Source organism: Carcharhinus amblyrhynchos, chromosome 2 (assembly GCF_965287045.1).
Source record: "Carcharhinus amblyrhynchos chromosome 2, sCarAmb.v2.hapA, whole genome shotgun sequence".
NCBI classification, from domain to species: domain Eukaryota; kingdom Metazoa; phylum Chordata; class Chondrichthyes; order Carcharhiniformes; family Carcharhinidae; genus Carcharhinus; species Carcharhinus amblyrhynchos.
In genome coordinates, this window is record NC_137325.1 from 85,570,362 (window position 1) to 85,598,049 (window position 27,688).

Genomic DNA, 27,688 nt, shown 5'->3' on the forward strand with positions numbered 1-27,688 from the left:
TCCAGTGCAAAAGCATTACCATATTCTAAGAAACAAGATCAGATTAAAAATTAATTTTATCTTAATTGGATTTAATGAGCATTGAAAAAATGAATATTGATGCTAAAAGCCACATTAAAAGTTGATTAAAACCCCAATAAAATGAATCACATCAAACTGAAACAACTTCCCAGGTACATATGGACAAAGGGTCACCATTTGCACTGGGGGTGGGGTTGAGGGAGTGTTTGAGACCGTACCTAAAGTAAAGCGAAGTTTATTTATTAGTCACAAGTAAGGCTTACATTAACACTGCACTGAAGTTACTGTGAAATTCCCCGAGTCACCACACTCCAGTGTCTGTTCTGGTCAATGCACCTAACCAGCACGTCTTTCAGATTGTGGGGGAAAACCAGAGCACCCAGAGAAAGCCACAAAGGCACAAGGAACAAGTGCAAACTCCACACAGACAGTGACCCAAGCCAGGAATCAAACTCAGGTCGTTGGCGCTGTGAGGCAGCAGTGCTAACCACTGTGTTACTGTACCGCCCACAAAAACACAAAACGAATCATCAGTTCGCCCTCAGTAAATCAACCAATACAGAATTAGCATAAGTACATCATTGATGGGGATGGGATTCGAAACCACTTGTTCCAAGCACAATGGATTAGCAGTCCAACACCTTGCTCAATGTGTTTCCTCAAATGCTACGTAAAAATGCAGAGTAACAAACCTAAATAAATTTTGAGTGATCTGTACTGATTAATATTTAAACTAAAAGACAGCCAGAAGCAACTTCAATAGTATATAGAGAGATTGGCAGGTATGGTTTAATTTCAGAAGATCTGATGATATTCAAACATGTTTGTGTGTCAATCTTCCAAGTTAGGATGTTTTACAATAAATGAGTGATACTGTGACAGAGGTTGACTGTTTGCACCTCCTGCTGACTGCATATCCAGTCATTAGCTTACAGCTGAGATGCAGACTGTGCTCAGGATGTTACACATAGAAACTGTTCCGCATTCAATCTCTGCATCACAAATAAAGACGTGAGACCACAATCGTTTTGTCCATTCAAATATAAAACAAGCCCTTCCTCGCCTCCATTTTTATCACCACATTATTAAACTTTCCAACTGGACATCTGTACCGAACATTGCCTGTAAGTTCAAGTCTATGGAAAGAAAAGGCAGAAGCAAGTGCATTGAAATCCAAGAATCTCAGCTTTTTAATAAAATTGTGTTGTATTGAGAGATCAAGTACAGATAGTCAATTGAAAAGCTGCATAGAACTGGCAGTAATTAATGGAGGCATCACATTGTTGTGAATCCACACCCATTGTATCAATCATGGAAGTTATATACTAAATCAATACAAAGCCACACAAAGTTAAAGTTTGAAGTTTATTTATTAGTGTCACAAGTAGGCTTACATTAACACTGCAATGAAGTTACTGTGAAAATCCCTGAGTTACCACATTCCAGCATCTGTTCAGGTACACTGAGGGAGAATTTAGCATGTCCAATACACCTAACCAGCATGTCTTTCAGACTGTGGGAGGAAACTGGAGCACCCGGAGGAAACCCATGCAGACACAGGGAGAGCGTGCAGACTCCACACCGACAGCAACCCAAGCCGGGACTCAAACCCAGGTCCCTAGCACTGTGAGGCAGCAGTGCTAACCATTATTCTACCATGCCATGAGGGATTCATGTTAGTTATGTCCTGTTAATACAAACAGAATGAGGACCAAAGTACATCTAAAATACAGTCACCATGGTCCCAGGTAACAATAGGCTGGTGGTGGTAATTTAACCTGATGGTCACCACACCTCAGGCGAGGGGCAAGGCTGAGAAGATAGGGACTTCATGAATGACCTCAGTTGGGACCGGAATTGAACGCATGCTGTTGGTGTCACTCTACATCACAAACAAGCCGTCCAGCCAACTGAGCTAAACTGACTCTAAAATTACAACACCCACTGATGAACAAACAATCAATTTCAATTTTACAGAAAAAAATTTTACAAAACAACATATCTCCATGAGCTTCTTAAAGCTTTCAAAACAACATGCAATTGTTGTAAGACTACTTGGTCTCCTGCACCATCGTTGACAATTAGCACAGAGCTTAGAGCACAGTAATGTCCAGCTGTTAAAGGATTAACATGATGTGCTGATGCTGGCGTTGGACTGGGTAAGCACAGTAAGAAGTCTCACAACACCAGGTTAAAGTCCAACAGGTTTATTTGGTAGCACAAGCCACTAGCTTTCGGAGCACTGCCCCTTCATCAGGTGACTGGGAGTTCTGTTCACAAACAGGGCATATAAAAACACAAACTCAATTTACAAAATAATGGTTGGAATGTGAGTCTTGTGCTTTGTTGGACATTAACCTGGTGTTGTGAGACTTCTTAAAGGATTAACAACCATTACTCAGTAAAACCATGACTTCCATTTCTCTTCAGTGAGGGAATATCACAGCAGGAAAAGACAAATCAGCTCCCAGTGTCTTTCCTTCTATTTATGTACGTCTACAAGTAACTTCTTCTGTCAAGGCCAAAGTTCAATTGTTTTGAAAACATAACTTCAGTTTAATTGGAGTTTATTGTTCTTCAGATTTTTTTTAACACCATAGGCTACACACATTCTGACTCCTATGTTAATAAGCTGTTTGTTAATGGGGGAATTTCTGTGCACACTCCAAATTCTCCCCATGGGTTTCCTCCGACTGCTCCAGTTCCCTTTCACATTCCAAATGTGTGTAGGGATGGCCATGCTAAATGCGTGGGGTTACCGGGGGGAGGGGTTATGCTCAAGTCCCCATGCACAGGAAGAAAACTAGCCAACAAGATCACCAGAATTGAAGGTCCTCAAGGATTTTGAGGACAGAGCCATCCAATCCTATACTGACAGTGAGATCAGTGTCGATACAACCAAGTGAGTACCCAGGACTGCATCATTCATCAGACAACAATGCTGTGAGTCATATCTCCTGTTTCTCAGGCCCCTGCTATGATCTAATCGCCTCCCCTTTTCTTTCGCAGCCATGTTTGGGAAGAAGCCCAGAGTGCCCACGAGCCAGGTTCTCGACACCTACACCAAGTGCAGTGCAGAAGAGCGATTTGTGGACCCCGATGTAGAAGAACATAAGAACATAAGAACATAAGAAATAGGAGCAGGAGTAGGCCATCTAGCCCTTCGAGCCTGCCCTGCCATTCAATAAGATCATGGCTGATCTGTTGTGGCTCAGTTCCACTTTCCCGCCCTCTCCCCATAACCCTTAATCCCCTCTCTTATCAAGAACCCATCAACCCGCTTCTTAAAAATATTTAGCGAGGCAGCCTCCACCACTTCAACGGGCAGAGAATTCCAGAGATTCACCACCCTTTGAGTGAAGAAGTTCCTCCTCAACTCCGTTCTAAACCGCCTCCCCCTTATCTTGAGGCTGTGCCCCCTAGTCCTACTGTCCTTTCTGAGCAGGAAGAGTCTCTCCACCTCTATCCTATCCATCCCATTCATCATCTTATACGTCTCAATGAGATCTCCCCTCATTCTTCTAAACTCTAACGAGTACAAGCCTAGTTTATTCAGCCTCTCCTCATAGCTCAACCCCCTCAACTCCGGTATCAGCTTAGTAAACCTCCTCTGCACTCCCTCCAAGGCCAAAATATCCTTGCGCAGGTGCGGCGCCCAAAACTGCACACAGTACTCCAGCTCACCCACTTCCGGGCCCAGAAGACACACACGCACCCCGGTGGGACCTAGTTCCACAGCAGCATAGGGGTCACAATCAGGTGAACACATCACTCTGCCAGAGCCACAGCAGGTGGGCAACATCCCAAGGTGCTGGCACATGGAAGATTGCTGGAGGCCAGGAACCTGTTGAGATCCAGTCAGATGATGAGCCTCTGGATTCAGTCACACCCCTCAGTCACTGGGACTCCAAAGGTAAACTGAGGAAAATCAGGAAGGAAGGTCTATTACACTCTTCAGATTGAGGGGCAGCATGGAGGAGTCCGTCTGCCTGTGTCTGAGCTGATACTCAATATAACAATCAACACAGCTAGGATAGTGGCTGCCACGGAGACCTTGGTACAAGTCTTTTGTCCTGTACTGCTGCAGGACATACATTCCATGGTGCCGGTGTTGCTGGGATCCATCAGTGCCAATGCCAGAGGACAGTGAGGCTTCTCAAATTCACTCCAGCCGTCTCTCTATCTCAAGGAGGAAGCCAGTGACCCTCTGGCACCCATAGGGAGGAGGTGACTCTGGGAGAATCCCCTCTTCCTGTGACCACTCCAGGTCCAGGCAAGCAGCCAGAGGAGGGTGGCACTGTCAGAGGATGCCCATTAAGGTAATCACAGATAAAGGGCTTGGCAGATGGCAGGCTACCTCCACCTCTGCTGTGGGGATTAGGGATGCACCAGAACATAGTAACAGGGTTAGAAAGGTTAAGAAGCTCTAGTTGCACAGCGTGGACATGGGTGTTAAGCACTTGTACAAAGCATTCATCTCCATACATAAATCCTCACTAATTGCCCCCTTTCAATGGCCACTTGTTCTGATGAGCTGTGTTCCCTGGTCCCGATCTGGAAACCTGCGCCAGGAAAAGGCTGCATGTTCAGTCCAGGGCTTCCTCCGTGTGCTTTGTGCAAGAGTCCCAGCACACTGGTGGCATTCCTTCACAATGACTGAACCCATCAGTCACGCCTGTATCCCGTAGGGAGTGAGAATGTCTCCCACAATGTACAGAACTAACATCACTCATTCAATCATTGTCAATGAGTGCCCTCTGCACCTTTTGAGATGTCACTGCCCCCCACCTCCTTCAGTCTCTGGTTACACTGAAACTCAAAGGTACAGCTCACGAAGACTGACATTAGATCAGGAGATGTAAAACTTTCCCCACTGCATCGCCATGATATGACCCAAGTCACAGAGTCAGCAAGCTGCCCTTAGCCAGACGGGAGTCAGACATTCTCAGAAACCCTGTAAGGATCCGTGCAGTGTCCGCACTGCAAATCATCATCATCCTCCTGCAATGTAGGACAATGGGCGATCGCTCGCTTCTCATGACAGGAGCCTTATCACACAAGGTGCATGCTGCCATCAGTCAGATAGGAGAGCAATGCTCACAGAAGCCATGTTGAGATTATGGGATGTCCTCACTGTATGCCTCCATCACTCACCACGAATCTAATGTGTCTCAAGCTTGTCTGCTTCGTCAGGCCATTGCCATTGCCTCATGGCTGACATCCTCTTCTTCGAGGATCTCCTCAGCCTCGTCCTCTTGACACCCTCCTCATTGGAGTAACTGTGACGCTCCTCCATCTCCTCCTCTGGCAGTCCCCCCCTCCCCTACCCCGTAGCAGCGCTGGGTTGTGCAGGTTGTGCACCCTCTGCGGATTGTATTGCAGGACTTCACGAGATAGATCCAGGTACCAGAACCTCATCTTCAGCATTCCTATGATCTGCAGCACCAAAGTGCGAGTTGCAGCAACAGCCTCATTGCGTCTTGTCTCAGCAGCACCCTGTGACTCTGCAGAGTCATCCTCAGCGGGTAGCTCTTGTCCCTGAGGAGCCAGCCTGCAGCTTCTGTGGACCCTGAAACATGTCAGAGATCTGAGAGTGGCTCAGACTATAGCAGTTGTGCACAATCCCTGGGAATCAAGCACGCAACTGCAGAATGTGTTTTATGTGGTCAGAGAGCAGGGGCAGAGAGGGCTTTGTGGGGACAGAGAGAGAGAAGGGCGGGGACAGACAGGGGATGTCCTTGTTATAAAGGGAGTACAGCAAAGGTTTGCCAGGCTGATTCCTGGGATGGCAGGTCTGTCATTTGAAGAGAGTAAGTCTGTTAAGATTATATTCACCGGAGTTTAGAAGAGTGAGAGGGGATCTTATACAATTCTAACAGGATTAAACGGGGTAGATTCAGAAAGAATGTTCCCGTGGTGCATTTGTTAAAGTTGATGTTAAAGTGAAGGCTTGTGAAATCCCACAGAGGTCACCGGTGGAACCCTGGCAATAGGTGCTAGTAGGGAAGTTGCTAGAGTCTATTATCAAGGATTGCATAGCACAACATGTGGAAAACAGTGGTATGATCAGAGAAAGTCAGCATGGATTTACAAAAGTGAGATCATTCTTGACAAATCTACTGGAATTCTTTGAGAGTGTAGCTAGTAGAGTTGACTAGGGAGAACCAGTGGATGTGGTTTATTTAGACTTTCAGAAGGCTTTTGATAAGGTCTCACATAGCAGATTACTACGTAAAGTTAAAGCACATGGAATTGCAAGTAGTATCTTGAGATGAATAGAAAGCTGGTTAGCAGACAGGAAATAAAGAGTTGTCATAAACAGGTAGTGATTAGTGAGATACCGCAGGGATCTGTGCTCAGAACCCAACTTGACACATTATATATTAATGATTTGGATGAGGGAACTGAATATATTTTCTCCAAATTTGCAGATGAAACTAAGTCGGGTGGGAGAGTGAGCTGTGAGGAGAAAGCAGAGATGCTTCAGTGTAACTTGGACAGGCTGAGTGAGTGATTTGATTTGATTTATTATTGTCACATGTAATAGTATACAGTGAAAAGTATTGTTTCTTACACGCTGCACAAAGCCTACTGAAATTAGAGAAGGAAAAGATAGAGCACAAAATGTAGTATTATAGTCATAGCTAGGATGCAGAGAAAGATCAACTTAATACAAGGTAGGTCCATTCAAAAGTCTGACAGCAGGGAAGAAGTTGTTCTTGAGTCAGTTGATACATGTCCTCAGGCTTTTATATTACTTTTCTGACAGAAGAATCATAGAATCGTACAGTGCAGAAAGAGGCCATTCCACCCTTCGAGACTGCACCGACCACAGTCTCACCCAGGCCCTATCCCCATAACCCCATGCATTTACCCTAGCTAGTCCACCTGACATTGACGGGCAATTTTGCATGGCCAATCCACCTAACCAGCATATCGTTGGACTGTAGCAGGAAACCCATTCAGACATGGGGAAGAAGATGCAAACTCCACACAGTGACCCATGCCAGGAATCAAATCCGAATCCCTGGTGTTGTGAGGCACCAGTACTAACCATTGTGCCATGGAAGGGAGCATGTCCAAGGTGCATGGGGTCTTTGAATATGCTGGCTGCTTTTCCAAGGCAGCAGGAAGTGAAGACAGAGTCAATGGATGGGAGGCTGGTTTGTGTAACGGACAGGGCTTCGTTCATGACCGTTTGTAGTTTCTTGCAGTCTTGGGCAGAGCAGGAGCCATACCAAGCTGTGATACAACCAGAAAGAATGCTCTCTATGGTGCATTTGTTAAAGTTGATGAAAGTCGTAGCCGACTTGCCAAATTTCCTTAGCTCCCTGAGAAAAAAATATGCATGGCAAATGCTGGATAATGTGGATGAATATGAGTTTATCCACTTCGGTCGCAAAAATAGGAAGACAGATTATTATTTGAATGAATGTAAATTGAGAGAGGTGGATAATCAGTGAGACTTTGATATCCTCCTGCATCACTCACTAAAAGTAAGTGTGCAGATACAACAGACAGTAAAGAAGGCAAATTCTATGACAACTTTGACAATGGATCACCTGGACTTAAAACATCAGCTCTTTTCTCTCCTTACAGATGCTGCCTGACCTGCAGTAATTTGCTTTTAGGCAAATAGTAGGTTAGCCTTCATAGAGAAAGGATTTGAGTATAGGATAGGGATGTTTTACTGCAATTGTGCAAGGTGTTGGTAAGGCCACACCTGGATTATTGTGTACAGTTTTTGTGTCCTTATCTGAGGAAGGATGTCCTTGTTATAGAGGGAGTAAAGAAAAGGTTTGCCAGGCTGATTCCTGGGATGGCAGGTCTGTCATTTGAAGAGAGTAAGTCAGTTAAGATTATATTCACTGGAGTTTAGAAGAGTGAGAGGGGATCTCATAGAAACTTACACAATTCTAAAAGGATTAACCAGGGTAGATTCAGAAAGACTGTTCTCAATGGTGGGGAGTCTATAACCAGTGGTCACAGTTTGAAGACAAGGGGTGAACTTTTTAGGGCTGAGGTGAGAAATTTCTTCACTGAGGAAGTGGTGAACGTGTGGAATTTACTACCACTGAAACTTGTTGCGGGCAAAACACAGTGTGATTTCAAGAAGGGATTAGATGTATCTTAAGATCAAGTATACGGGAGGAAGGTGGGATCAACGTATTGAACATGATGGTCAGCCATGATCATAATGAATGATGGAGCATGCTCAGAGGGCCGTATGGCCTACTCCTGCCTCTAGTTTCTATGTATATTTTTATGTTTGCTCTCCAAGTCCCTGTGGCACCAAATCTTACTGAAAGTAGCAGATGTGACTAACTATTTCACTTGGCCTGCATGGTCTTCAGTGACACTGGTTCTGAGGTATTTTAGCAGTGTGTGGGGACCCTGGGTCTAGCAATGTGCCTCTGAGCAACAGCTCTCTGGAATTCATCCCAGGAATGAAAACCTTGATGTATGAGTGTTTGAGGACTCTGGGTCTATACTCGATGGAGTTTAGAAGAATGGGGGGGGGGGGGGGGGGTTGTGTGGAGGAGGCGGGGGCGTGGGGAATAATCTCACTGAAATTTACAGAATACTGAAAGGTCTAGAGTGGATGTGGGGAAGATGTTTCCAATAATAGGAGAGACTAGGAGCCAAGGTACAACCTCAGAATAAAGGACAAACCTTTAGAACTGAGATGAGAAGGCATTTCTTCAGCTAAGGGGTGGTGAATCAATGGAATTCATTGCTCAAGAGGCTGTGGAGGCCAGGTTATTGTGTGTATTTAAGACACAGATTTAAGACACAGTATTTAAGACACAGGCTTTTGACTGGTAAGGGGTTATGGGGAAAAGGCAGGAGAATGGGGTTGAGAAACATATCAGCCATAATTAAATGGCAGAGCAGACTCAATGGGCCAAATGGTCTAATTCTACTCCTATGTCTTATGGTTTTTGCACAGGGAGCTGGCCCTGCCATCCCTTTCTCTTCAGTTCTGCTCCTGCCTTTGCCAAGCCAGCTACCTCTATTGATGTTTTATGCTTTGTTCTTGCCTGAGTTAGAAGAATTACAGTGAGATCACCAGGCTCCATGTTTTACACTGAAGTAAAAGCAAAATCCTGGAGATGCTGGAATCTGAAACAAAAACAGAAAATGCTGGAAAAACTCAGCAGGTCTGGCAGTATTTGTGGAGAGAAAAACAGACTTAACATTTTGAGTCCATATGTCTCTTTCTCAGAGCTAAAGAGGGAGAAAGGTGCTTGAGTAAATATTGTATAAGAACATAGAACACTACAGCACAAACAGGCCCTTTGGCCCACAAGTTGCGCCGATCACATCTATACCTACCAGGCCATTGAACTATCTGTAACTCCCAATCCCATTAGATCCCATATACTCATCCAGAAGTCTTTTAAAAGACCCCAGTGAGTTTGCCTCTACCACCACCGACGGCAGCCGATTCCGCTCACTCACCACCCTCTGAGTGAAAAACTTTCCCCTAACATCTCCTCTGTACTTGCTCCCCAGCACCTTCAACCTGTGTCCTCTCGTAGTGGCCATTTCAGCCCTGGGAAATAGTATCCGAGAATCCACCCTATCTATTCCTCTCAACATTTTATAAACCTCTATCAGGTCGCCTCTCAACCTTCGTCTCTCCAAGGAGAAAAGACCTAGCTCCCTCAACCTATCTTCATAAGGCATGCCTCCCAATCCAGGCAACATCCTTGTAAATCTCCTCTGCACCCTCTCAATAGCTTCCACATCCTTCCTGTAGTGAAGCGACCAGAACTGTGCACAGTACTCCAAGTGGGATCTGACAAGGGTCTTATAAAGTTTCAGCATTACCTCCCGACTCCTAAACTCAATCCCTCGATTAATGAAGGCCAGTACACCATACACCTTCTTAACCACATCCTCCACCTGCGAGGCCGATTTAAGAGTCCTATGGACCCAGACCCCAGGATCCTTCTGCTCTTCAACACAGCTAAGACTTCTACCCTTGATATTATACTCCTGCAGCCTGTGGTCCTGCCAAAATGGACCACGACACATTTATCCGCGTTGAAGTCCATCCGCCACTTCTCCGCCCAGTCTTGCATCCTATCTATGTCACGCTGCAACTTCTGACATCCCTCCAGACTATCCACAACACCACCAACCTTCGTATCGTCGGTGAAGAAGGGGTGGAACAACTGGTGTAGAAGGTCAATGATTGGTGGGAGAGATTACAACAAAGATGTTTAGATCACAAGGCAGAGGAAGCGTTAATGGCAGCAGAAGGTCTGGTAGAAGCATAAAGATATCAGAATGTGGTAATGGGGGAATAATGCTCAGTGAAAGCAAAACATTAAAACAAGTGACAGATGGTCCAGTGGGGATGGAGATTATTTGCACTGGGATACTTTTTGCCCTTCATTGTTAGAAACAACCTCTCAAAGCCGACTGACTTGTGCCCTGGCCTTCATATTGATGCCTAGTTCTTTATTTGCTGGACAAGACCCCACATCGCTCTTGCCCCGTACCACATGACTTAGTTCTCATCTCAGGTATAGGCATTGTCCTAAGCTTCACTCCAAGGCTTTACCTTGTTTATGGAGGGCACTTGTGAATCTCACCACACAGTCAAGGATTAGGACCACTCTCCATGGGCAATGTGTCATTGCCAAATGTCTCAAGGAACTTTCCTAGTTGGCCAATAGTGCAGGCAAACCATGGTAGTCAGCAATTTTGTAAGTCAGTGTGCCAAGGATTAAATGCTGAGCAGCAATCAGTGCCACTCACACACTTAAGTATTGCTTGAGTGGGCATAATTGCATGATTAGTTCACATACTTCCAGATATTTTACTTGAGTTACAGCTGAATGGTCTCAGCTCCAATGCAGTAATGATCATTAATATATCTTTCCATAATTTTGCCCTTGTCAATATCCCACCTCCAGAAGGTCCCTGCACCTGGATTTGATTAGAACAGTTGGTCCATGAAGGCTGGCCATCAACCTTCTCCCTGGCTTCTCTCCCCTCTGAGGCCCTTCCAAGAAGCCCACGGCCCAGCAGCAGAAGGCAATGTCAGGAATGACAGTCTCTTCCCCCCACCTGTCAGTCACCGCCTCAGGTATTGATCTCTTAACATTTAAAAGTTACTCTGCCCATCAGTTTCCCCCACCACAATATTCCTGTCCACTCACTAAGTCTGTCCAAATCCCCTTGAAGCGACTTTACATGTTCCACACAACACACATTCCTGTTTCGCTTTGTATCAGCTGTGGATTTGAAAATATTACATTTGATCCCCATGTCCAAATTATTGACATACGTTGTGACCAGCTGGGGCCCAAGTAGCCCGCAAGTCACAGTGAGAGTGATCCATTTATTCCTACTGCGTCCTGCCTGTTGGCCAATTCAGTGCTAGTATTGTGTGTTTTAATTTTATTGAATCATAGAATCCCTACAGTGCAGAAGGAGGCCATTTGGTCCATCGAGTCTGCACTGACCACAATCCCACCCAGGCCCTATTCCCATAACCCCACATACTTCCCCTATAATCCCCTTGACACCAAGGGGCAATTTATCATGCCAATCAACCCAACCTGCACATCTTTGGGAGGAAACCGGAGCACCTGGAGGAAACCCAGGCAGACACGGGGAGACCATGCAAACTCTACACTAAACAGACACCCAATGCCAGAATTGAACACAGGTCACTGGCGCTGTGAGGCATCAGCGCTCACCACTGTGCCACCCCCTGGAAAATCAACCAACTCCCTGTAATGGAGATAGAGGAGTGGAAAACACAAAATCAATACTCAACAGCACCACCACTGAAAGGAATGTGTAACACTTTTATATAGGCAGTTTTCATTATAAATGTTGACAGGGAATTTATAATGGGCAAAGTTAACAGAGGGAAATAACATTATTTGTCCAAGAATTATTTTTTAAACATAGAAAAAGTTACTGATTTCTTTATCATGCAAAGCTAGATCAAGGCTATGGTAACAAGTATTCAGGTTACAAATAAGACATAAGATTGTAAGAAGTCAGAAGAGTAGGCCATTCAGCCCCTCGAGCCTGTTCCATCACTCATCATTTACATCAACTCTACTTTCCTGCCCTATCTCCGTATCTCAATTCCCTTAGAACCAAAAAATCTTTTATCACAATCATGAACATATTGGTCACACTCGCAAGTGAGTTTGCATCGTGTTAATCTGTTCCATCATAGAAGAAAAATGTGTATAACATTCAAGTTTCATTATGATGAAAGTTATGGCTGTGATGTTAAAGTAAATGTGGAACAATTTATACCAATACTATCTCTTTTCTTATAATCCTATGATTATAAACAAAACCCAAAAAAGTATAAAAATCTATCAAACACGTAAATACACATCGGCGTAGCTGCAATCAACCAGCCAGTGGGGAAACAGTAAGTAGTCTCACAACACCAGGTTAAAGTCCAACAAGTTTATTTGTTAGCACAAGCTTTTGGAACACTACTCCTTCATCAGGTGGTACGCACCTGATGAAGGAGCAGTGCTCCAAAAGCTTCTACTATCAAATAAACCTGTTGGATTCTAACCTGGTGTTGTGAGACTACTTACTGTGTCCACCCCAGTCCAATGCCGGCAAATCCACATCAGTGGGTAAACAAGTTTGGATAACTCAATAAAACCAATCATTTCATCCATCATGAAAATTTTAAAAAACCATACACCACTTGAAATGTTAAGTACAATTTTTAAAAATGAGCTAAATATTTAATGACCAGATATATGCAATGAATTTTCATCCCTGATCCTTTTATCCATCATTAACTGTCATAGTAAGATCAATGTGTAGCCCTAATCCTGTGTGAGTCAGAACAGTTTTATGGATTGGACTTTCTCCCAACTACTTTTTTTTTCCTGCTGGTTAGGAAACCACCACATTTTCTGCATGCTTTGTCTTTGAGAAATCAAGTCCCCAGTGGCTCACGCAGGTTGAATGCTGTATTCCTGGCTGCAATATGCAGCATTTCACATCCCACTCTTACCAATCAAACCTCCTCATCCTGGCTGAGTGATTTCCATTGATCCAGTTAAGAAGCAATGAACAGCCACATGGAATTAAATCCTTCTGCAGATAATTTGCAGTAGAAGGAGGGACCAAATAATGTATGTTTAAATGTCCACAGTTCACTTTAATTCCACTGCATGTTGACCAATCTAGAAACGTAATGTTGTTGGTCATTAAGTAGATGATGTTCAGGACAGTCCTATTGTCTTTGCGGGCAAATATCATTAACAACCCAGAAACACAATAGATATTAAAAATATCAACATAAAACATTTATACTTGAGACTTTCCTCAAACAAAAATAAGAATGTGATTCTATCTATATGATTCTAGAAGGCCAGGAACATATTTGGATTAGTTTGAAATGATTACAGCAGGGTTCTAAAACTCTGTTGATCCTGCCTCCATTACCACCTCGACAGCCTAAACACATCCACAATGCAATCACCTGGATTCCCACTGAAAAAGTAAAATCTTTTTGACTTCTCATTCTTTGCAATGAGAGAAACTGTCAATGCCATTCATATTCAGCCAGTTTACAGCGTAGAATCAACAAGGTCAGATCTACATTTTTTAAACTGTTCAAAGGCAATAGCTAAAAACTAATTTGCTCCTCTTTAGCCCAACAGATTAGGCAGCAGGTAGCTGCAGTCTGATATCCCAGGTTTGTGACCCCCATGTGGAGTAACCAGAGGCAACAGGGGAGAGATAGCACTAGTGATGCTCCATTAAGCTTCACATATCTGGATCAGGAAGATGGAGGGTCAGCCATTTCTCATCACTATCCTGTGCACCTAGTCGGAGCGAAGGATGTGTTGATGTAGGTGAGTGAAGGAGTTAAAAATCATTGAATACTGCAAAGTCCCTGGGAAGCTGGTTGGACTGCATGTTATTGTTGTGAAAACAATGGACAAGGAAGGTCTTTAATACCACACAGGGGATATATTTCCATAAATCACTGCTTCCAGACATTTAAGGACCACAGATGTCTGTGTTGCTGATAGCATAACTGTATGTGAGCTTGCTAGCAATTAGATATTATAATTCAGTTCATTAAGATTGTAACTGGCTAAGTATACTCACATAACATAAAGGATGTAATCAGAACTACTAGCTGTAATTGGATATTGATTACCTTAGAACAAATGTATAATTTTGATTGGCATATGCAAATTACTTGTAATTGAGCCTAAGGTATAATTACTGTTGTATTCTTTTGTTCTGAGTGTCAGCTGCACGCAGAATACGTATTCCCTGAATAAAGGTTTAGAAGTGGAACTCCAAGTGTTGCCTGGTCAGTTCAGGGAGTGAGGTACACAATAGCCGAATAGCAGTGAAATTTCCCTAACAGCAAGGTCAGCATTGGTTTAAGCACGATGGAAGAATAAGTGACTTGCTGAACTACAAAAAGGGAAAAAAGAATCACTGAAAGTAACCTGCAAGTTACGACAGTGTGCAATCTTGGACAGATTGGAGAAACATCTTGAACTCAGGTGAAAACTGGCCCAACAACACCGTCCACTGCAGTAAGTTCTTATTATACAAAGTAGCTGCTAGCAGAGTGGTTTGTTTTGTGGACAGAATATTTTGTGCAGCAGCAGGTAGTGTCATGCAGCAGACTAGTGTTTATTTTGTGTCCGTTTTCACGTGGCTGGTTGGTTAGTTTAGTACTTTCTAATCAGATGCACTAGTAATAGGTCCTTTTAAAAATTACATGCAGACATGTAACATGAAAAGACTGCAGGATCAGATCACTGGACGAGGACAAATCATAGAGGCAAATGTTCAAACCCTTCATCCATCCTTCACCGTTGATGGAAGTCACGGTCTATTACAAATTTTAGGAATTTACTTCTTTGGGGGCAGAACATTTTCCTCAAAAAATCCCCGGTTCATGATGTTGCCAGCTGGAAAGTATCTGGCCACTACGAACGTGGAGCCATCCGAGGCAGAGGCCTTCCCAATGCCCAGCTTCTTGCTGCTTTTCCAAATCATCGCTGTAAAGTGACCTGGAAAAGAAATAAGATGACAAGTTAATGGACAAGAGATTCCCCGAGGACATCACCATCAATGTGTGACGTGTGCATGGTTTCTCCCTCACAGCCCAATTATTCATCATCTGGATGCTTCACACTCAATCTTTACCCCATCTCATCACATTCCAATTCAATGCATGAACTATAAATGAGCCATTGCTCAAAAATCATCTTAACACCCACCTTGGGGAAACAAAAATCTTTCAAACATGATTTTAACAGTAAAGAGGCAGGAGGTGGAACACTAAATTAGAAAGACAAGGTTATCATTCACAATGCCCCCAAAACATGAACAATACTGACTTTTGGGATGGGACTCCCCCCCAAAGATGGAAAGAAAGGTCAGGTCTATTTCCAGGCCGCAAAACAGTCACCAGGGGAAACAGTCAGCCAATGTGACTCAAGGGTGGCTCCTTAATTGACCTGGAGATAGACTTTCCATCCAATTAGACAGGGTGGGCAGGCTCCTGAAGCTGGAAGGTCAATCAAAGGCCTTCCAGTTTGAGAGGAGCGGCAGACTGTGAAGAAGGGTATTACACCGAAATTTAAAAGATTGTTGCGTTTTGGAATAATGCCTTTAAATTTAAGATAAAAAAGGGGTCATGTGGCCTGTTCTGAAGTCTACCTGCCAGCAAGCCTGGGTGGTTTGATTGTTTGAGATTAGGGAGGCTCAGGTTGTTTTACTGGCAAGAGGTTCAAGGTCTTTATATACCTGGACATAATGGCAGCAACTGCACACTAACAGCAAGTCCCTATAGTCCAAGTCTTGCGAACGTCAGAATGTAAACAGCTGGATTTTAATCTGTCCATTTACTTACAAGATGAAAGACAGTTGTGCGGTCAAGGATAACTAATTAGCATTTCTAGTTAGATACAAGACCCATGATTCATACTGTCGTGGGGAGGAATGTCAAGGAAGCCACCGCAAGGATAAAGTTACAGTTTTTCCTGGAATATTAATTATCATACAGATTTTTGGAATCTGCCAGTGTCTGGGAGAGAAGGAGCAGTGAGAAACCTAAAGGTTTATGTGGTTTGCCAATCACAAATATGGGCATGCCATCCCAAAGGAGTGGAAAAGATCAAATTCATGAGAAGTTAAAATTAGACTGGAGAAGTTGTCTAGATTGGGCTAGAGGAAGACTCAGCAGGAAAAGAAAATCTCACTGAGACAGAGAGTTTTAAAGATTGTAAGTTACCAGGCTAGAGAGGAAAAGAACAAGAATAAAACCTTGGGAGCTAAGAATCAAATTGGGGATTGATTCTGGGAAAACTGAATATCTGCATAAAGGACGGTGAAAAATATAGCTGTGAATATAGTTGGATTCCGGCCTTGGATGACTGGCTGTGTGGAGTTTGCATGTTCTCCCCCACGTCCGTGTGGATTTCCTCCAGGAGCTCCGGTTTCCTCCCATACTCCAAAGACGGACGAGTTAGAATTGGCCATCTAAGTTGCCCTTTAGTATCCAAAGATGTGTAAGATTGGGGGATTAGCCATGGTAAATGCATGGGGTTCGGATGATAGGGCAGAGAGATGAGCCTGGGTAAGATGCTCTTTCAGAGAGTCAGTGCAGACTCAATGGGCTGAATGGCCTCCTTATGTACTGTAGCGTTTCTATGGTTCTATATCTTCATTATTTACTATATCGCCAGAAGTATGTTCTGCAGATGGAACAGTTGATAAATGATACATAAACTTGCAATTGGCAAAAGACCTTAGACAGCAAAAATGGCTATCTTGAACTTTATTGGTAGTCTGTCTCAAACCAACTTTTAATGTACCCAGCTGGTATCAGACACAGACTGGAATCTTCTAGCCATTAAACGCTGGCGGAATCTTCTGGTGCTGCCAACGGCTCACCCCAATACAGGTTTCCAACTGATAAAGGGGGCATTCAATGAAAAACCCTGTTGACATCGGCAAGACCAGAAGATACTGCTGTCGGCCAATGGCGTCTGCCACCGCGTGTTTGCAAGGTAAATTCCACTTAGAAGGCAGGATTTGTCACCTGTGACACCAGGGGACATTGTCATGGGAGAGATGGGGAAATTTGGAGAGCCACTGCCTTCTAAAGACACTGCAAATGTTTCCATCCAGCCCTGCGATGGTGCCTGCCAGTGTCAGGGATAAAAATTCCTACTCGAGACTTATCTGCACATCTGCTTTTAACACTTCCTCTAGTGTTGCCACACCAAAAAACACAGACGTTTCTCTTTAAAAAAGTTAACAACCTCTATCAGGAGATTGTAACAAAATTGAGGCCTCTTTCTAGTATTTCTAATCCATAGGCCAAGATGTGTGCACTGCGTTTGGCCAGAGTTTAAATTAGCTTTGCAGTGACGTTTCCTGCACTTATTAAAATGCTATTATTGAAGTTTTTCTTGAAGGAGAGGATTTGGCTTCAGAGTGCTTACAGCAGTTAACTAATTAACGAGGCTCACAGAAAATTGAAAGTAGAGTTAAAAGTGGGCACGACACAAGCAGAAACAGTTAAAGTACTGGGTTCAATATTTGAACTTTTGAAGATGAGAAAGATAATCTAGACAGTACACAGGTTGGAGTTGGCCAGGATTTAGTTGCAAATGAATCAACATAAATTGGAAATTTGAGGAGGAAAGAGAAATGAAAAAATTTGAAGCTGAAAGACAGGAAAGAAATGGGAAAACTGGAATTCGGATTTCAAAGAGTAAACGAGGAAAGCCTTGACCTGCAAAGAAATTTGAGCTGGGCAGATTGCATGGACAAGGAATTGCAGGCAGTCTGTGAAACACAGGGCTGAATTTTCCGTTCTTCCTGCTGGTGAGATCTTCCAGTCTCACCGAAGGCAATCCCTGCTGCAGGGTCCCCACTGGCAGAACAGGTGAGACACGCAAAACACTGCAGACAATCGGCAAGATCCCATCAGTGCCGTCTCCCCCACTGCCACCAGAAAACACACTGGTATGGGTCCAGAAAACTCCACCCATAGAAAATAGGCAGAGGAGCAGGCCATCCAGCCCATTGAGCCTACTACACATTCAATATGATCATGGCTGATCTCCATCTTGACATCATATTCCCACGCTCTCCCCATACTCCTCAATGCCTTTTAGAAATCTATGCTTCTTAAATGTATTCTGGGACTGGGAGATTCTCAGTCTATCTACTTTCAGCATTCAGGTGCTGCCATTATTTCCCTAGTGCACCTTCCTCCCAGTAAAACAATCTGGACCCCCACTTAATCTCAAACAATCAAACCATCCAGGGTTACTTTTAGGCAGACTTCAGAACAGTACATGTGACCCCCTTCATTTTATCTTAAATTGAAAACGCATTCCTAAAATATGACAATCTTATAAATGTCATCATTGTAACACCTGTCCGGTTTCAATCCCAGTCCCATCTCTACAAAAATATCCTGGAGATAGGATGGAGCTGGGGAACTGGCAGCAGGTCTAATTTTCGAATCCATCCACCTCCCAATTCAATGCTGGTTTGGAGCTGAAGCTCTAGCTCTTACAATGCAGAGATACACAGCTTTGAAAAGAGCTTGGAGTTTAGGAGGTGCGCACAATGCCCTAAAGTAGCTGCAGTAACAGTTAGAAGTACTCTCTCTCTTTCATTTCCTGCTGTAATGCATATTAACGTCTTTGGTGGTCTCACTCCTGACATCCAGTTAATGTTAATCCAGTTTGAGTAGTTAAAAGCCAAATTAGGGAATGTTTATATTGTGTAGCAGTTTAATAAGGGTTTGCTGCTCAATAGTTGTTGTGTGGCTATTTCAAAGACCAGTGATACACAGTGAAGAGAAAAAACAACTTTGTTGGCCTCTGTTCGCAGAAGCTAGTGTCCAGTGCTACAGCATCCATGTTGTGATGGGTGTCTCAATACCACTGCTGACAGCACCATTTCCAAATCAGGAAAACTTCAGCCATTGACAGCTCCAGATATTTTCCAGCTGGGAACATTGAGAACTGCTGAGGGAAGTGTTCGGTCTCCATAAATTTACATGATACCAGAACTCCTTCCGGAGCTAACTTTATAACAGAATTTGTACAGACACTGGAGATCATCGGGTTTGTTGTAAAGTGTATTACTATACCAGAAACCATTAACAGCAACAGTACATTTCTGCAGGGTATGAATCATCATGCTGACTCAGTGCCAGTGAACAACCCACTCTCTATCTGGCACAGAACTTTGTTCTTATTCTTTATTTTCCTCCCCCACTTTCCCAACCTCTATGTGTTTAAAACCAATTAGCTCCGCAATTTTTGTCAGTTGTGATGAAAAGCTAACATTCTGAAATGTTGAGCGAGGTTTTTCCATGATAGGGAGAGGGGGAGGGGGGGGGGGGTGGGGAAGAGAGAGAGAGAGAGAGAGAGACACTGGGGCAAAGCCATCTCAGTCTTCTTCAAGTGACATGACACTTGCAAAAGGAAAATCGAACAGGTAATCCAGGAGAAAGATTTGTAGACTTATGGGAAAAGAGCAGGCAAGGGACCTTAATTGGAAACCCTTTCAAAGGGCTGACACTGGCACAATGGGCCAAATGGTCTCATTTTGAACTGCAAGATTCTCTCCTTCAATGGCACACAGTGGTACAGCCTAACCTGATAGGCTTGGGGAAATCCAGGCATGGAGCATACAAACAAAATGATGTTGTATACCACAAATAGGGATGTCCCTGTGATACCCCATTCCCCAGGTTGTATTAACCCCTCAGGAAAGGCATCATTGCTGCAGCTCTTGTGATTTGAAGCTGAAGCAAAACTGATCACTTACCTCCCAAAAACAATATCCCCCAGAACCCTAAGACTTGGGCTTGGTGGAGAGAGGGCACTCTGAGGTTTGAAAGATGTTTATTGTTACAAGAATCAAGCTGCCCTTTCCCAGCAGATAATTCACCTTTCTTCTTATGCATACATCCTTCATATATGCTGGTTGCAAAGCAAACATTAGGAAGAAGATCACACAATAACTGTCATAAAAGCTGTCAGAGACAGCATCATGTGCTATAATTAAATCCAGACAAGTAGTGACTGCTCTATTCTATCAAAATGAATATGACTGACTAATCTGCAGCAAGAAACCTGCATTGGCTCGGTGCTGACTTTCTGAATGCCTTAAGAGGGAGTTCAGGTTCTTGACTGGGGTAGAGATCACGTCATATAGCCCTATCAATGAGAGGTTATACCCATCAGGAAAGATTAAACTGTCTGGGGCTCCTTTGTTTAGAAAAGAGAAGATGAAGGGGTGATCCAATAGAGGAGTCTGATAGAGGAACTAGAGAAAATGTTTTCACTTGGCTGAGTGACCAGAACTGGGGGCCATGAGTGTAAAACTGTCCCAAATAAATCCAATAATGAATTCAGGTGAAACCTCTTTAACCAAAGGTTAATTAGAATGTGGAACGCACTACAAGGAGCAGCTGAGGAGATTAACTTAGATATAATGAAGAGGAAGTTAGATAAACAGGATGATGATGGGTTTAGATAAGGAAGAAGAAGATAAGGAAGGTTGCTTGTTGAGTATTAACACTGGAATGGACCATTGGGTTGAAGGGCTTGTTTCTATGTTGTAAATGTAATGTAATTTCTTTTAAAAGGTTTAAAAAAGTAATGGAAAATAATATGGTATAATCAACTATAAAATTATTTACTAGAGGAGGCAAACAAACAGTGCGAGACAAAACAATAAGTGAACCATGTGCAAGTTTCAGGAAGGTTACAGAAACCCAGTGGGGAAAGAACAGAAGGAGTAGATCTTACAGCCCCTCGAGCCCCCTCCCATCACTCCACAGAATCGTGGCAAACGTTCAAACACTATTTCACTTTCCCACTATTCCTCAATAATTAAAGGCCACGTTAGGATCATTTCCTGCCCAGTCTCAATTTCAAAACTGGTGAGAGAAGTTTTGGTGGTGAAGAAATGCCCAGACTGAGGGGCTGAGGTGTGTCTATTTTAATGTCAGGAGTGTAGTAAATAAGGTAGATGAGCTTAGGGTGTGGATTGCTGATTGGGAATGTGATGTGGTGGCCATTAGAGACTTGGATGTCTCAGGGACAGGACTGGGTACTTCAGGTGCCAGGATTCAGATGCTTCAGGAAGGACAGGGTTGGGGGCAAAAGAGGTGGTGGAGTGGCACTGTTGATCAGGGACAGTGTCATGGCTGCAGAGAAGGAGGATGCCGTGGAGGGACTGTCTATGGAGTCTCTGTGGGTGGAACAGCAAAGGGTCGATAACTTTGCTGGGTGTTTTCTGTAGGCTGCCCAATAGTGACAGGGAAGTTGAGGTGCAGATAGGGAAACAGATCCTAGAGAGATGTAGTAATAAGAGTTGTTGTGATGGGAGACTTTAATTTCCCAAACATCGACTGGAATATCCCAAGGGTAAGGGGTTTGGATGGGGATGAGTTTGTTAGGTGTGTTCAGGAGGGTTTCCTGACACAGTACATGGATAAGCCTACAAGAGGAGAGGCTGTACTTGACCTGGTACTAGCTAATGAACCTGGACAGGTGTCGGATCTCTCGGTTGGAGAGCATCTTGGGGATGGAGATCATAATTCTATCTCCTTCACGATAGCATTTGAAAGAGATAGGATCAGGCAGGCTAGGAAGATGTTTGTCTGGAGTAAGGGGAAATATGAAGACGTCAGGCAGATAATTGGATGAATAAACTGGAAGGAGGCGTTCTTGGGGAAAAGTACAGAAGGAAGGTGGCGGATATTCGACGAATGTTTGACTGGAGCTCTGCACGATAACGTTCTGATGAGACAACGAGGTTTTGGTAGGGCGCGGGAACCGTGGTGCACGAAGGTTGTGGTGAACCTAGTCAGGAAGAAAGGAAAGGTGTATAAAAGGTTCAGAGAGCTAGGAGATGTTAAGGATCTAGAGGAGTATAAGGCTTGTAGAAAGGAGCTTAAAAGGGAAATTAGGAGAGCCAGAAGGGGTCATGAGAAGGCCTTGGCAGGTAAGATTAAGGAGAATCCCAAGGCCTTCTACAAATATGTGAAAAGTAAAAGGATGAGAAGAGAAGGGATAGGACCTATAAAAGGTGAAGGGGGAAAGGTCTGTGTGGAACTGGAAGAAATGGCAGAGGTGCTTAATGAATACTTTGCCTCAGTATTCACGGTGGAGAGTGATCTGGGAGGTTGTACTACAGGTGTGTGGCAGTCTGAAAAGATTGAGTATGTGGATGTTAAGGAAGAGGATGTGTTAGAACTTTTAAACTCGGTCAAGATAGACAAGTCGCCGGGACCAGATGGGATGTACCCCAGGTTACTGTGGGAGGTGAGGGAGGTGATTGCACAGTCCCTGGCAATGATCTTTGCGTCGTCAATGGAGACGGGAGAGGTTCCGGAGGATTGGAGGATTGCGGATGTGGTTCCTATTTTCAAGAAAGGGAACAGGGATAGCCCGGGAAATTACCAACCGGTGAGTCTGACCTCAGTGGTTGGTAAGCTGATGGAGAGGCTTCTGAGGGACAAGATTTATGAGCATTTGGAGAAGCTTAGAATGATCAGAAATAGTCAACATGGTTTTGTCAAGGGCAGATCGTGCCTTACGAGCCTAGTTGAGTTCTTTGAGAATGTGACTGAACACACTGACGAAGGAAGAGCGGTAGCCGTGGTTTACATGGACTTCAGCAAGGCGTTTGATAAGGTCCTCCATGCAAGACTTCTTAAGAAGGTGAGAGGGCATGGGATCCAGGCCTTGTGGATCCAGAACTGGCTTGCCTGCAGAAGGCAGAGAGTGGTTGTGGATGGGTCTTTTTCTGCATGGAGGTCGGTCACCAGTGGAGTGCCCCAGGGATCTGTTTTAGGACCCTTGCTGATGGTCATTTTCATAAATGACCTGGATGAGGAGGTGGAGGGATGGGTTAGTAAGTTCGCCGACGATACGAAGGTCGGTGGTGTTGTGGATGGTCTGGAGGGATGTCAGAAGTTGCAGTGGGACGTAGATAGGATGCAGGACTGGGCGGAGAAGTGGCAGATGGACTTCAACGCAGATAAATGTGTAGTGGTCCATCTTGGCAGGTCCAATGGGATGAAAGAATACAATATCAAGGGTAGGAGTCTTAGCTGGGTTGACAAGCAGAGGGATCTTGGGGTCTGGGTCCATAGGACTCTTAAATCGGCCTCGCAGGTGGAGGATGTGGTCAAGAAGGTGTATGGTGTACTGGCCTTCATTAATCGAGGGATTGAGTTTAGGAGTCGGGAGGTAATGCTGAAACTTTATAAGACCCTTGTCAGACCCCACTTGGAGTACTGTGCGCAGTTCTGGTCGCCTCACTATAGGAAGGACGTAGAAGCTATTGAGAGGGTGCAGAGGAGATTTACAAGGATGTTGCCTGGATTGGGAGGCATGCCTTATGAAGATAGGTTGAGGGAACTGGGACTCTTCTCCCTGGAGAGACGAAGGTTGAGAGGCGACCTGATAGAGGTTTATAAGATGTTGAGAGGAGTAGATAGGGTGGATTCTCAGATGCTATTTCCCAGGGCTGAAATGGTTACTACGAGGGGACACAGATTTAAGGTGCAGGGAAGCAAGTACAGAGGAGATGTTAGGGGTAAGTTTTTCACTCAGAGGGTGGTGAGTGAGTGGAATCGGCTGCTGTCAGTGGTGGTAGAGGCAAACTCGCTGGGGTCTTTTAAAAGACTTCTGGATGAGTATATGGGATCTGATGGGATTGGGGGTTATAGATAGGTCTATGGCTTAGTAGGTATAGAAGCGATCGGCGCAGCTTGTGGGCCGAAGGGCCTGTTTGTGCTGTAGTGTTCTATGTTTCTTTAAAATAATTTACGGGATGTGGGCATTATTGGCTGGGCCAGCATTTATTGCCCATCCCTAACTGCCCTCGAACTGAATGCTTTGAAGGTCATTTCAGAGGAATTTAAGACTCAACCACATTTGTGTCTGGAGGCACATGTAGGCCAAACTAGATAACAGTGGCAGATTTCCTGCCCTAAAGGACATTTGTGAACCAGATGGGTTTTTCCAACAATCAACAAAGCCAATCATTAGACTTTTTAAATTCCAGATTTTTGAATTCAAATTTCACCATCTGCCATGATGAAATTTGAACCTGGGCCCCCTGTATTTTTAGCCCAGTGATCATACCATTACACCATCACCTCCCTCTAATGGAAGTGGGGGGTGGGGGGGGTGGGTAAGCCCAGCAGATCACCCTGCTCTGGACTCAGGCAGGGGGAAGAACGTCTCCTTAAAGGGCTCTTTTCACATCATCAACCCCCCTCCAACCACCACCACCACCAAGATCTACCGACCATTTTTCCAACCTCCTCTCCATGAAGACACCCTCTCTAGTCTGAGGGACCATACCCCCACCCCCACCCCTGTCCTTTCAGCCACATCCCCATTCATGCACTTAAAGTTCATGTGCATCTTGGAAGCAGCATACAGACTTATTGGCTTCAGGACACATTGAGAAAATGAGTTCCAAGTTAATTTCCCCAGAATCTATCCATTCCCATCCAGTTCCCATGACTCCAGGCTCCAAAGAAGCATCGTGAAAGAAAGAAAATGCCTTGGGGATGTTTCAAAGCATTTTTCTGCCAGTTCATTAATTTTGCTGGTCTTCAGCATTCCAGAAGAAAATTGAACTGCACCAGAACTATTTACAGAACCAAACTCCTCTGGCTTGTGGCAGTGAATCAGATGGGGCTTGGATCAAATTCATAGGACTGCACAGTTCCACTGTTTCTGTTTTATGTGTGGAGACGGGGGAAGAATTAGTCATGGTGATCCCATTAAAATAACACTGCAGCAAGGCCATAGATTACAGCTTGCTGGAGTGATAGAGAGGCCGGAACCTTCCTGGCATGCCAGTCCCGATTCCGGGGCAGGCTCAGCTCGGAGAACGGCATTCTCTGTTGGCCTCAGGTGGGATTGTGCAACAGTTGGGCTGACGTGCCGGTAAAATTCCACCCAGAATGTCACATCAGGAAGAACAAACTTGCAGCTCATCCTTACAAACATTTCCTGCTGCACCGTTTTAAATATTTCACTTCAAGGTTTCATTTTGAGTATTTTCTTTAAACATTACATTGTAATTCCACTGCCCAGATTGAATTCTGATGCTTACCAGCAGCTGAAAAACATTGACCTGGCCTATTCATCTCATCTACCTCGAATGTATATCTATTCCATGCTAGAGCGAGAGTGAAGAAGAAACGAGCCATTGAATGTGAAATCTTTATATCAAAGAAAACGCAGACAATCTGATACTGGAAATGCAGCAATAAATTTGGCAACAATGCTACAGGTCAGGATTAAATATTTTCCTCTAAAGATCAACGTTATATTAAAATAGCTGAAGATTTTGGCTTTTGAGAACAAGTCACTGCTCAACTGTTTCTGACTCTATTCCAAATTTGTCTTCCTATGAGTGGCTTTTAGGAGAGGTTGTGAAACAGGCGGTTGTGTGAAGTGACAATACAGTTTGGCATCAGGCCCAGGGAGATGAACCAGCAACTCTACTACAGTCATGCTGCAGCCTAATTTTAAAATTACCACACAAATACATTGCAAGTGTAAACTCTGTATGGATCTTGTGTCAACACAAATTATCAAACACCATGCAGTACAGCAATATTGCAGTCATCCCAGTCAGTCTCTGGGAAGAAGCAGTCAGTATCCCTCCTACACTTCCCACCGCATCTCCTAAAGGCTCCTGCCCAGGCTGCAGGGGGGCCAGTGACCTTCCATCACTTCACCCAGGCAAACACGGGCAGGATTTTTCAAATGGCGGCAGGTTTCCTACCCTTGAAGAGTTGGTGGGGAATCATTCCCCACCAATCACAGCAGCTGCAAAGCCATTTGGTGGGAGACAGTCTCTGTCCCTCGAGCCTGCTCTAACATTTAATAAGATCATGCCTGACCTGAAGTGACATTCTTTTACCTATTAACAAAGCAAGTCATTTTTACACATCAAAAATTCTTCAAACCCACAACTGACAAAAAGAACCCTGAAAAGTGTATGTAGAATTACAGAAGGGAAGTGGGTGTGGTGAGGGAGGGGTGGGGGATGAAGAAAGAAGTCTGCAAATGTTATTTTCCAGCTGGTATTGGTGAGATTAGTTTTCAGATGTTGGTCCTGTTTTCTGAGGTTAGTTTAGGTAATTGTTGGTGTGCTAGTTTCTGAAGCTAACTTCTGATCCACGGTTACACCAAGACACAAGTGTACCACTTGCCCAGGTTGCCTCAAGCCTCAAAGTAATTGCAATCTCAGCATTATGTTCATATGCTCACCCCTTATTATTGTTAAAAGCTGTTCAGATTCTTGAATGTATCTCAATGTGAAGGTGGCATCTTCTCGGGATACTGACTGCTTCTTCCCAGAGACTGACTGGGATGACTGCAATATTGCTGTACTGCATGGTGTTTGATAATTTGTGTTGACACAAGATCCATACAGAGTTTACACTTGCAATGTATCTGTGTGGTAATTTTAAAATTAGTCTGCAGCATGACTCTAGTAGAGTTGCTGGTTCATCTCCCTGGGCCTGATGCCAAACTGTATTGTCACTTCTGCCATGTGACTAAACAGACTGATTCTCAACCTGCAGACCTTTGGGCAAACGAGGCAAGGTATCCCACCAAGTAGTGAGATCTGGAGTTCAGGACTTGCTTCTTTTTCTTTCCTTCTCTGCTGCTGCTCTGCCTCATCGAGAAGGCATTTGGTTTCAAAGCATGATGCAGCCTGATGGGCAAGTTGTCGCTGTTTTGATGACTGGTAGTAAACTCCTCCCAGTCATTAATCTCAATGCTGCCACGCTTCAGGGAGCTTCAGATTGACTTCCCTGGAACTTTGGCCATTTGAGGGTTCAGAAAACAGGACCAGGCAGTGAGACACTTTACAGCCCCTTGGACAGTGTCCAGTCCATTGAAGTTGATTTTTGCAGGAGTTTTGCCTGAGTGCATATGGCGCTGGCTTCATGAAAGACACCAGTGCTTGTCTGGCAGTCCTCCCATTAAATCTGGAGGATGTAGTGCAGATATTGCTAGTAGAATTTCTCTAGAGTTCTTATGTGTCACAGTGGAAATGAAAGATTAATACTGGAGAGACTCCATTGCAAGGGACACTAAATCAGACCCAGGTAACCACAAGCTGAAAATGGAAACAGAGAATCCAATGGTGACAGTGAGTCAGCAGTTGATGCAAGAGGGGAATGCTCAGTTTGGCAAAGCTCCAACGGGAGGTGCCATATTAGAATTAGCAATAAGAAATTCAAAGTTAGGTAAAGATCTAATGATGCATGAACGAACCACAGTCATGTGATCAAATTCAATGTGTGCTGAAAACCTCCATCCTCGTTTGAGGCTGGGGCTTCTCCGGCGCCGCTGATACGGATGGAGCTTTTCGCTGCAATGCCAAATCCTCCGTCCTCATTTGCAGGAGAGCGGGCAGAGACGAGATCGGAGAATCCCATCCATAGAGAGCAACTTCCCTGTCCTGCCCACCATGGAAATTGTAGAAGGCAGAGGGAGGACCACGCAAAGGTCTGTTGACCTCGGGTGAGATTTTCCAATTTTGGGGTGAGCGTGGCTGAAAAATCCCACCCATAGTACTTGAAAGGGAGAAA

At 44.3% G+C, this 27,688-nt stretch overlaps 1 protein-coding gene across 1 annotated transcript in view; it reads right to left on the reverse strand.

Moving 5' to 3' along the window:
- Positions 1-12,577: 12,577 nt before the first annotated feature.
- glipr2l (GLI pathogenesis-related 2, like) overlaps positions 12,578-27,688 on the reverse strand; it is a 45,614-nt gene continuing 30,503 nt past the window's right edge. The window contains exon 5 of the mRNA XM_080208583.1: positions 12,578-15,074. Coding sequence (XP_080064709.1) covers positions 14,914-15,074 — 161 coding nt within the window. The 3' untranslated portion in view covers positions 12,578-14,913. The remainder of the gene's footprint in view (positions 15,075-27,688) is intronic.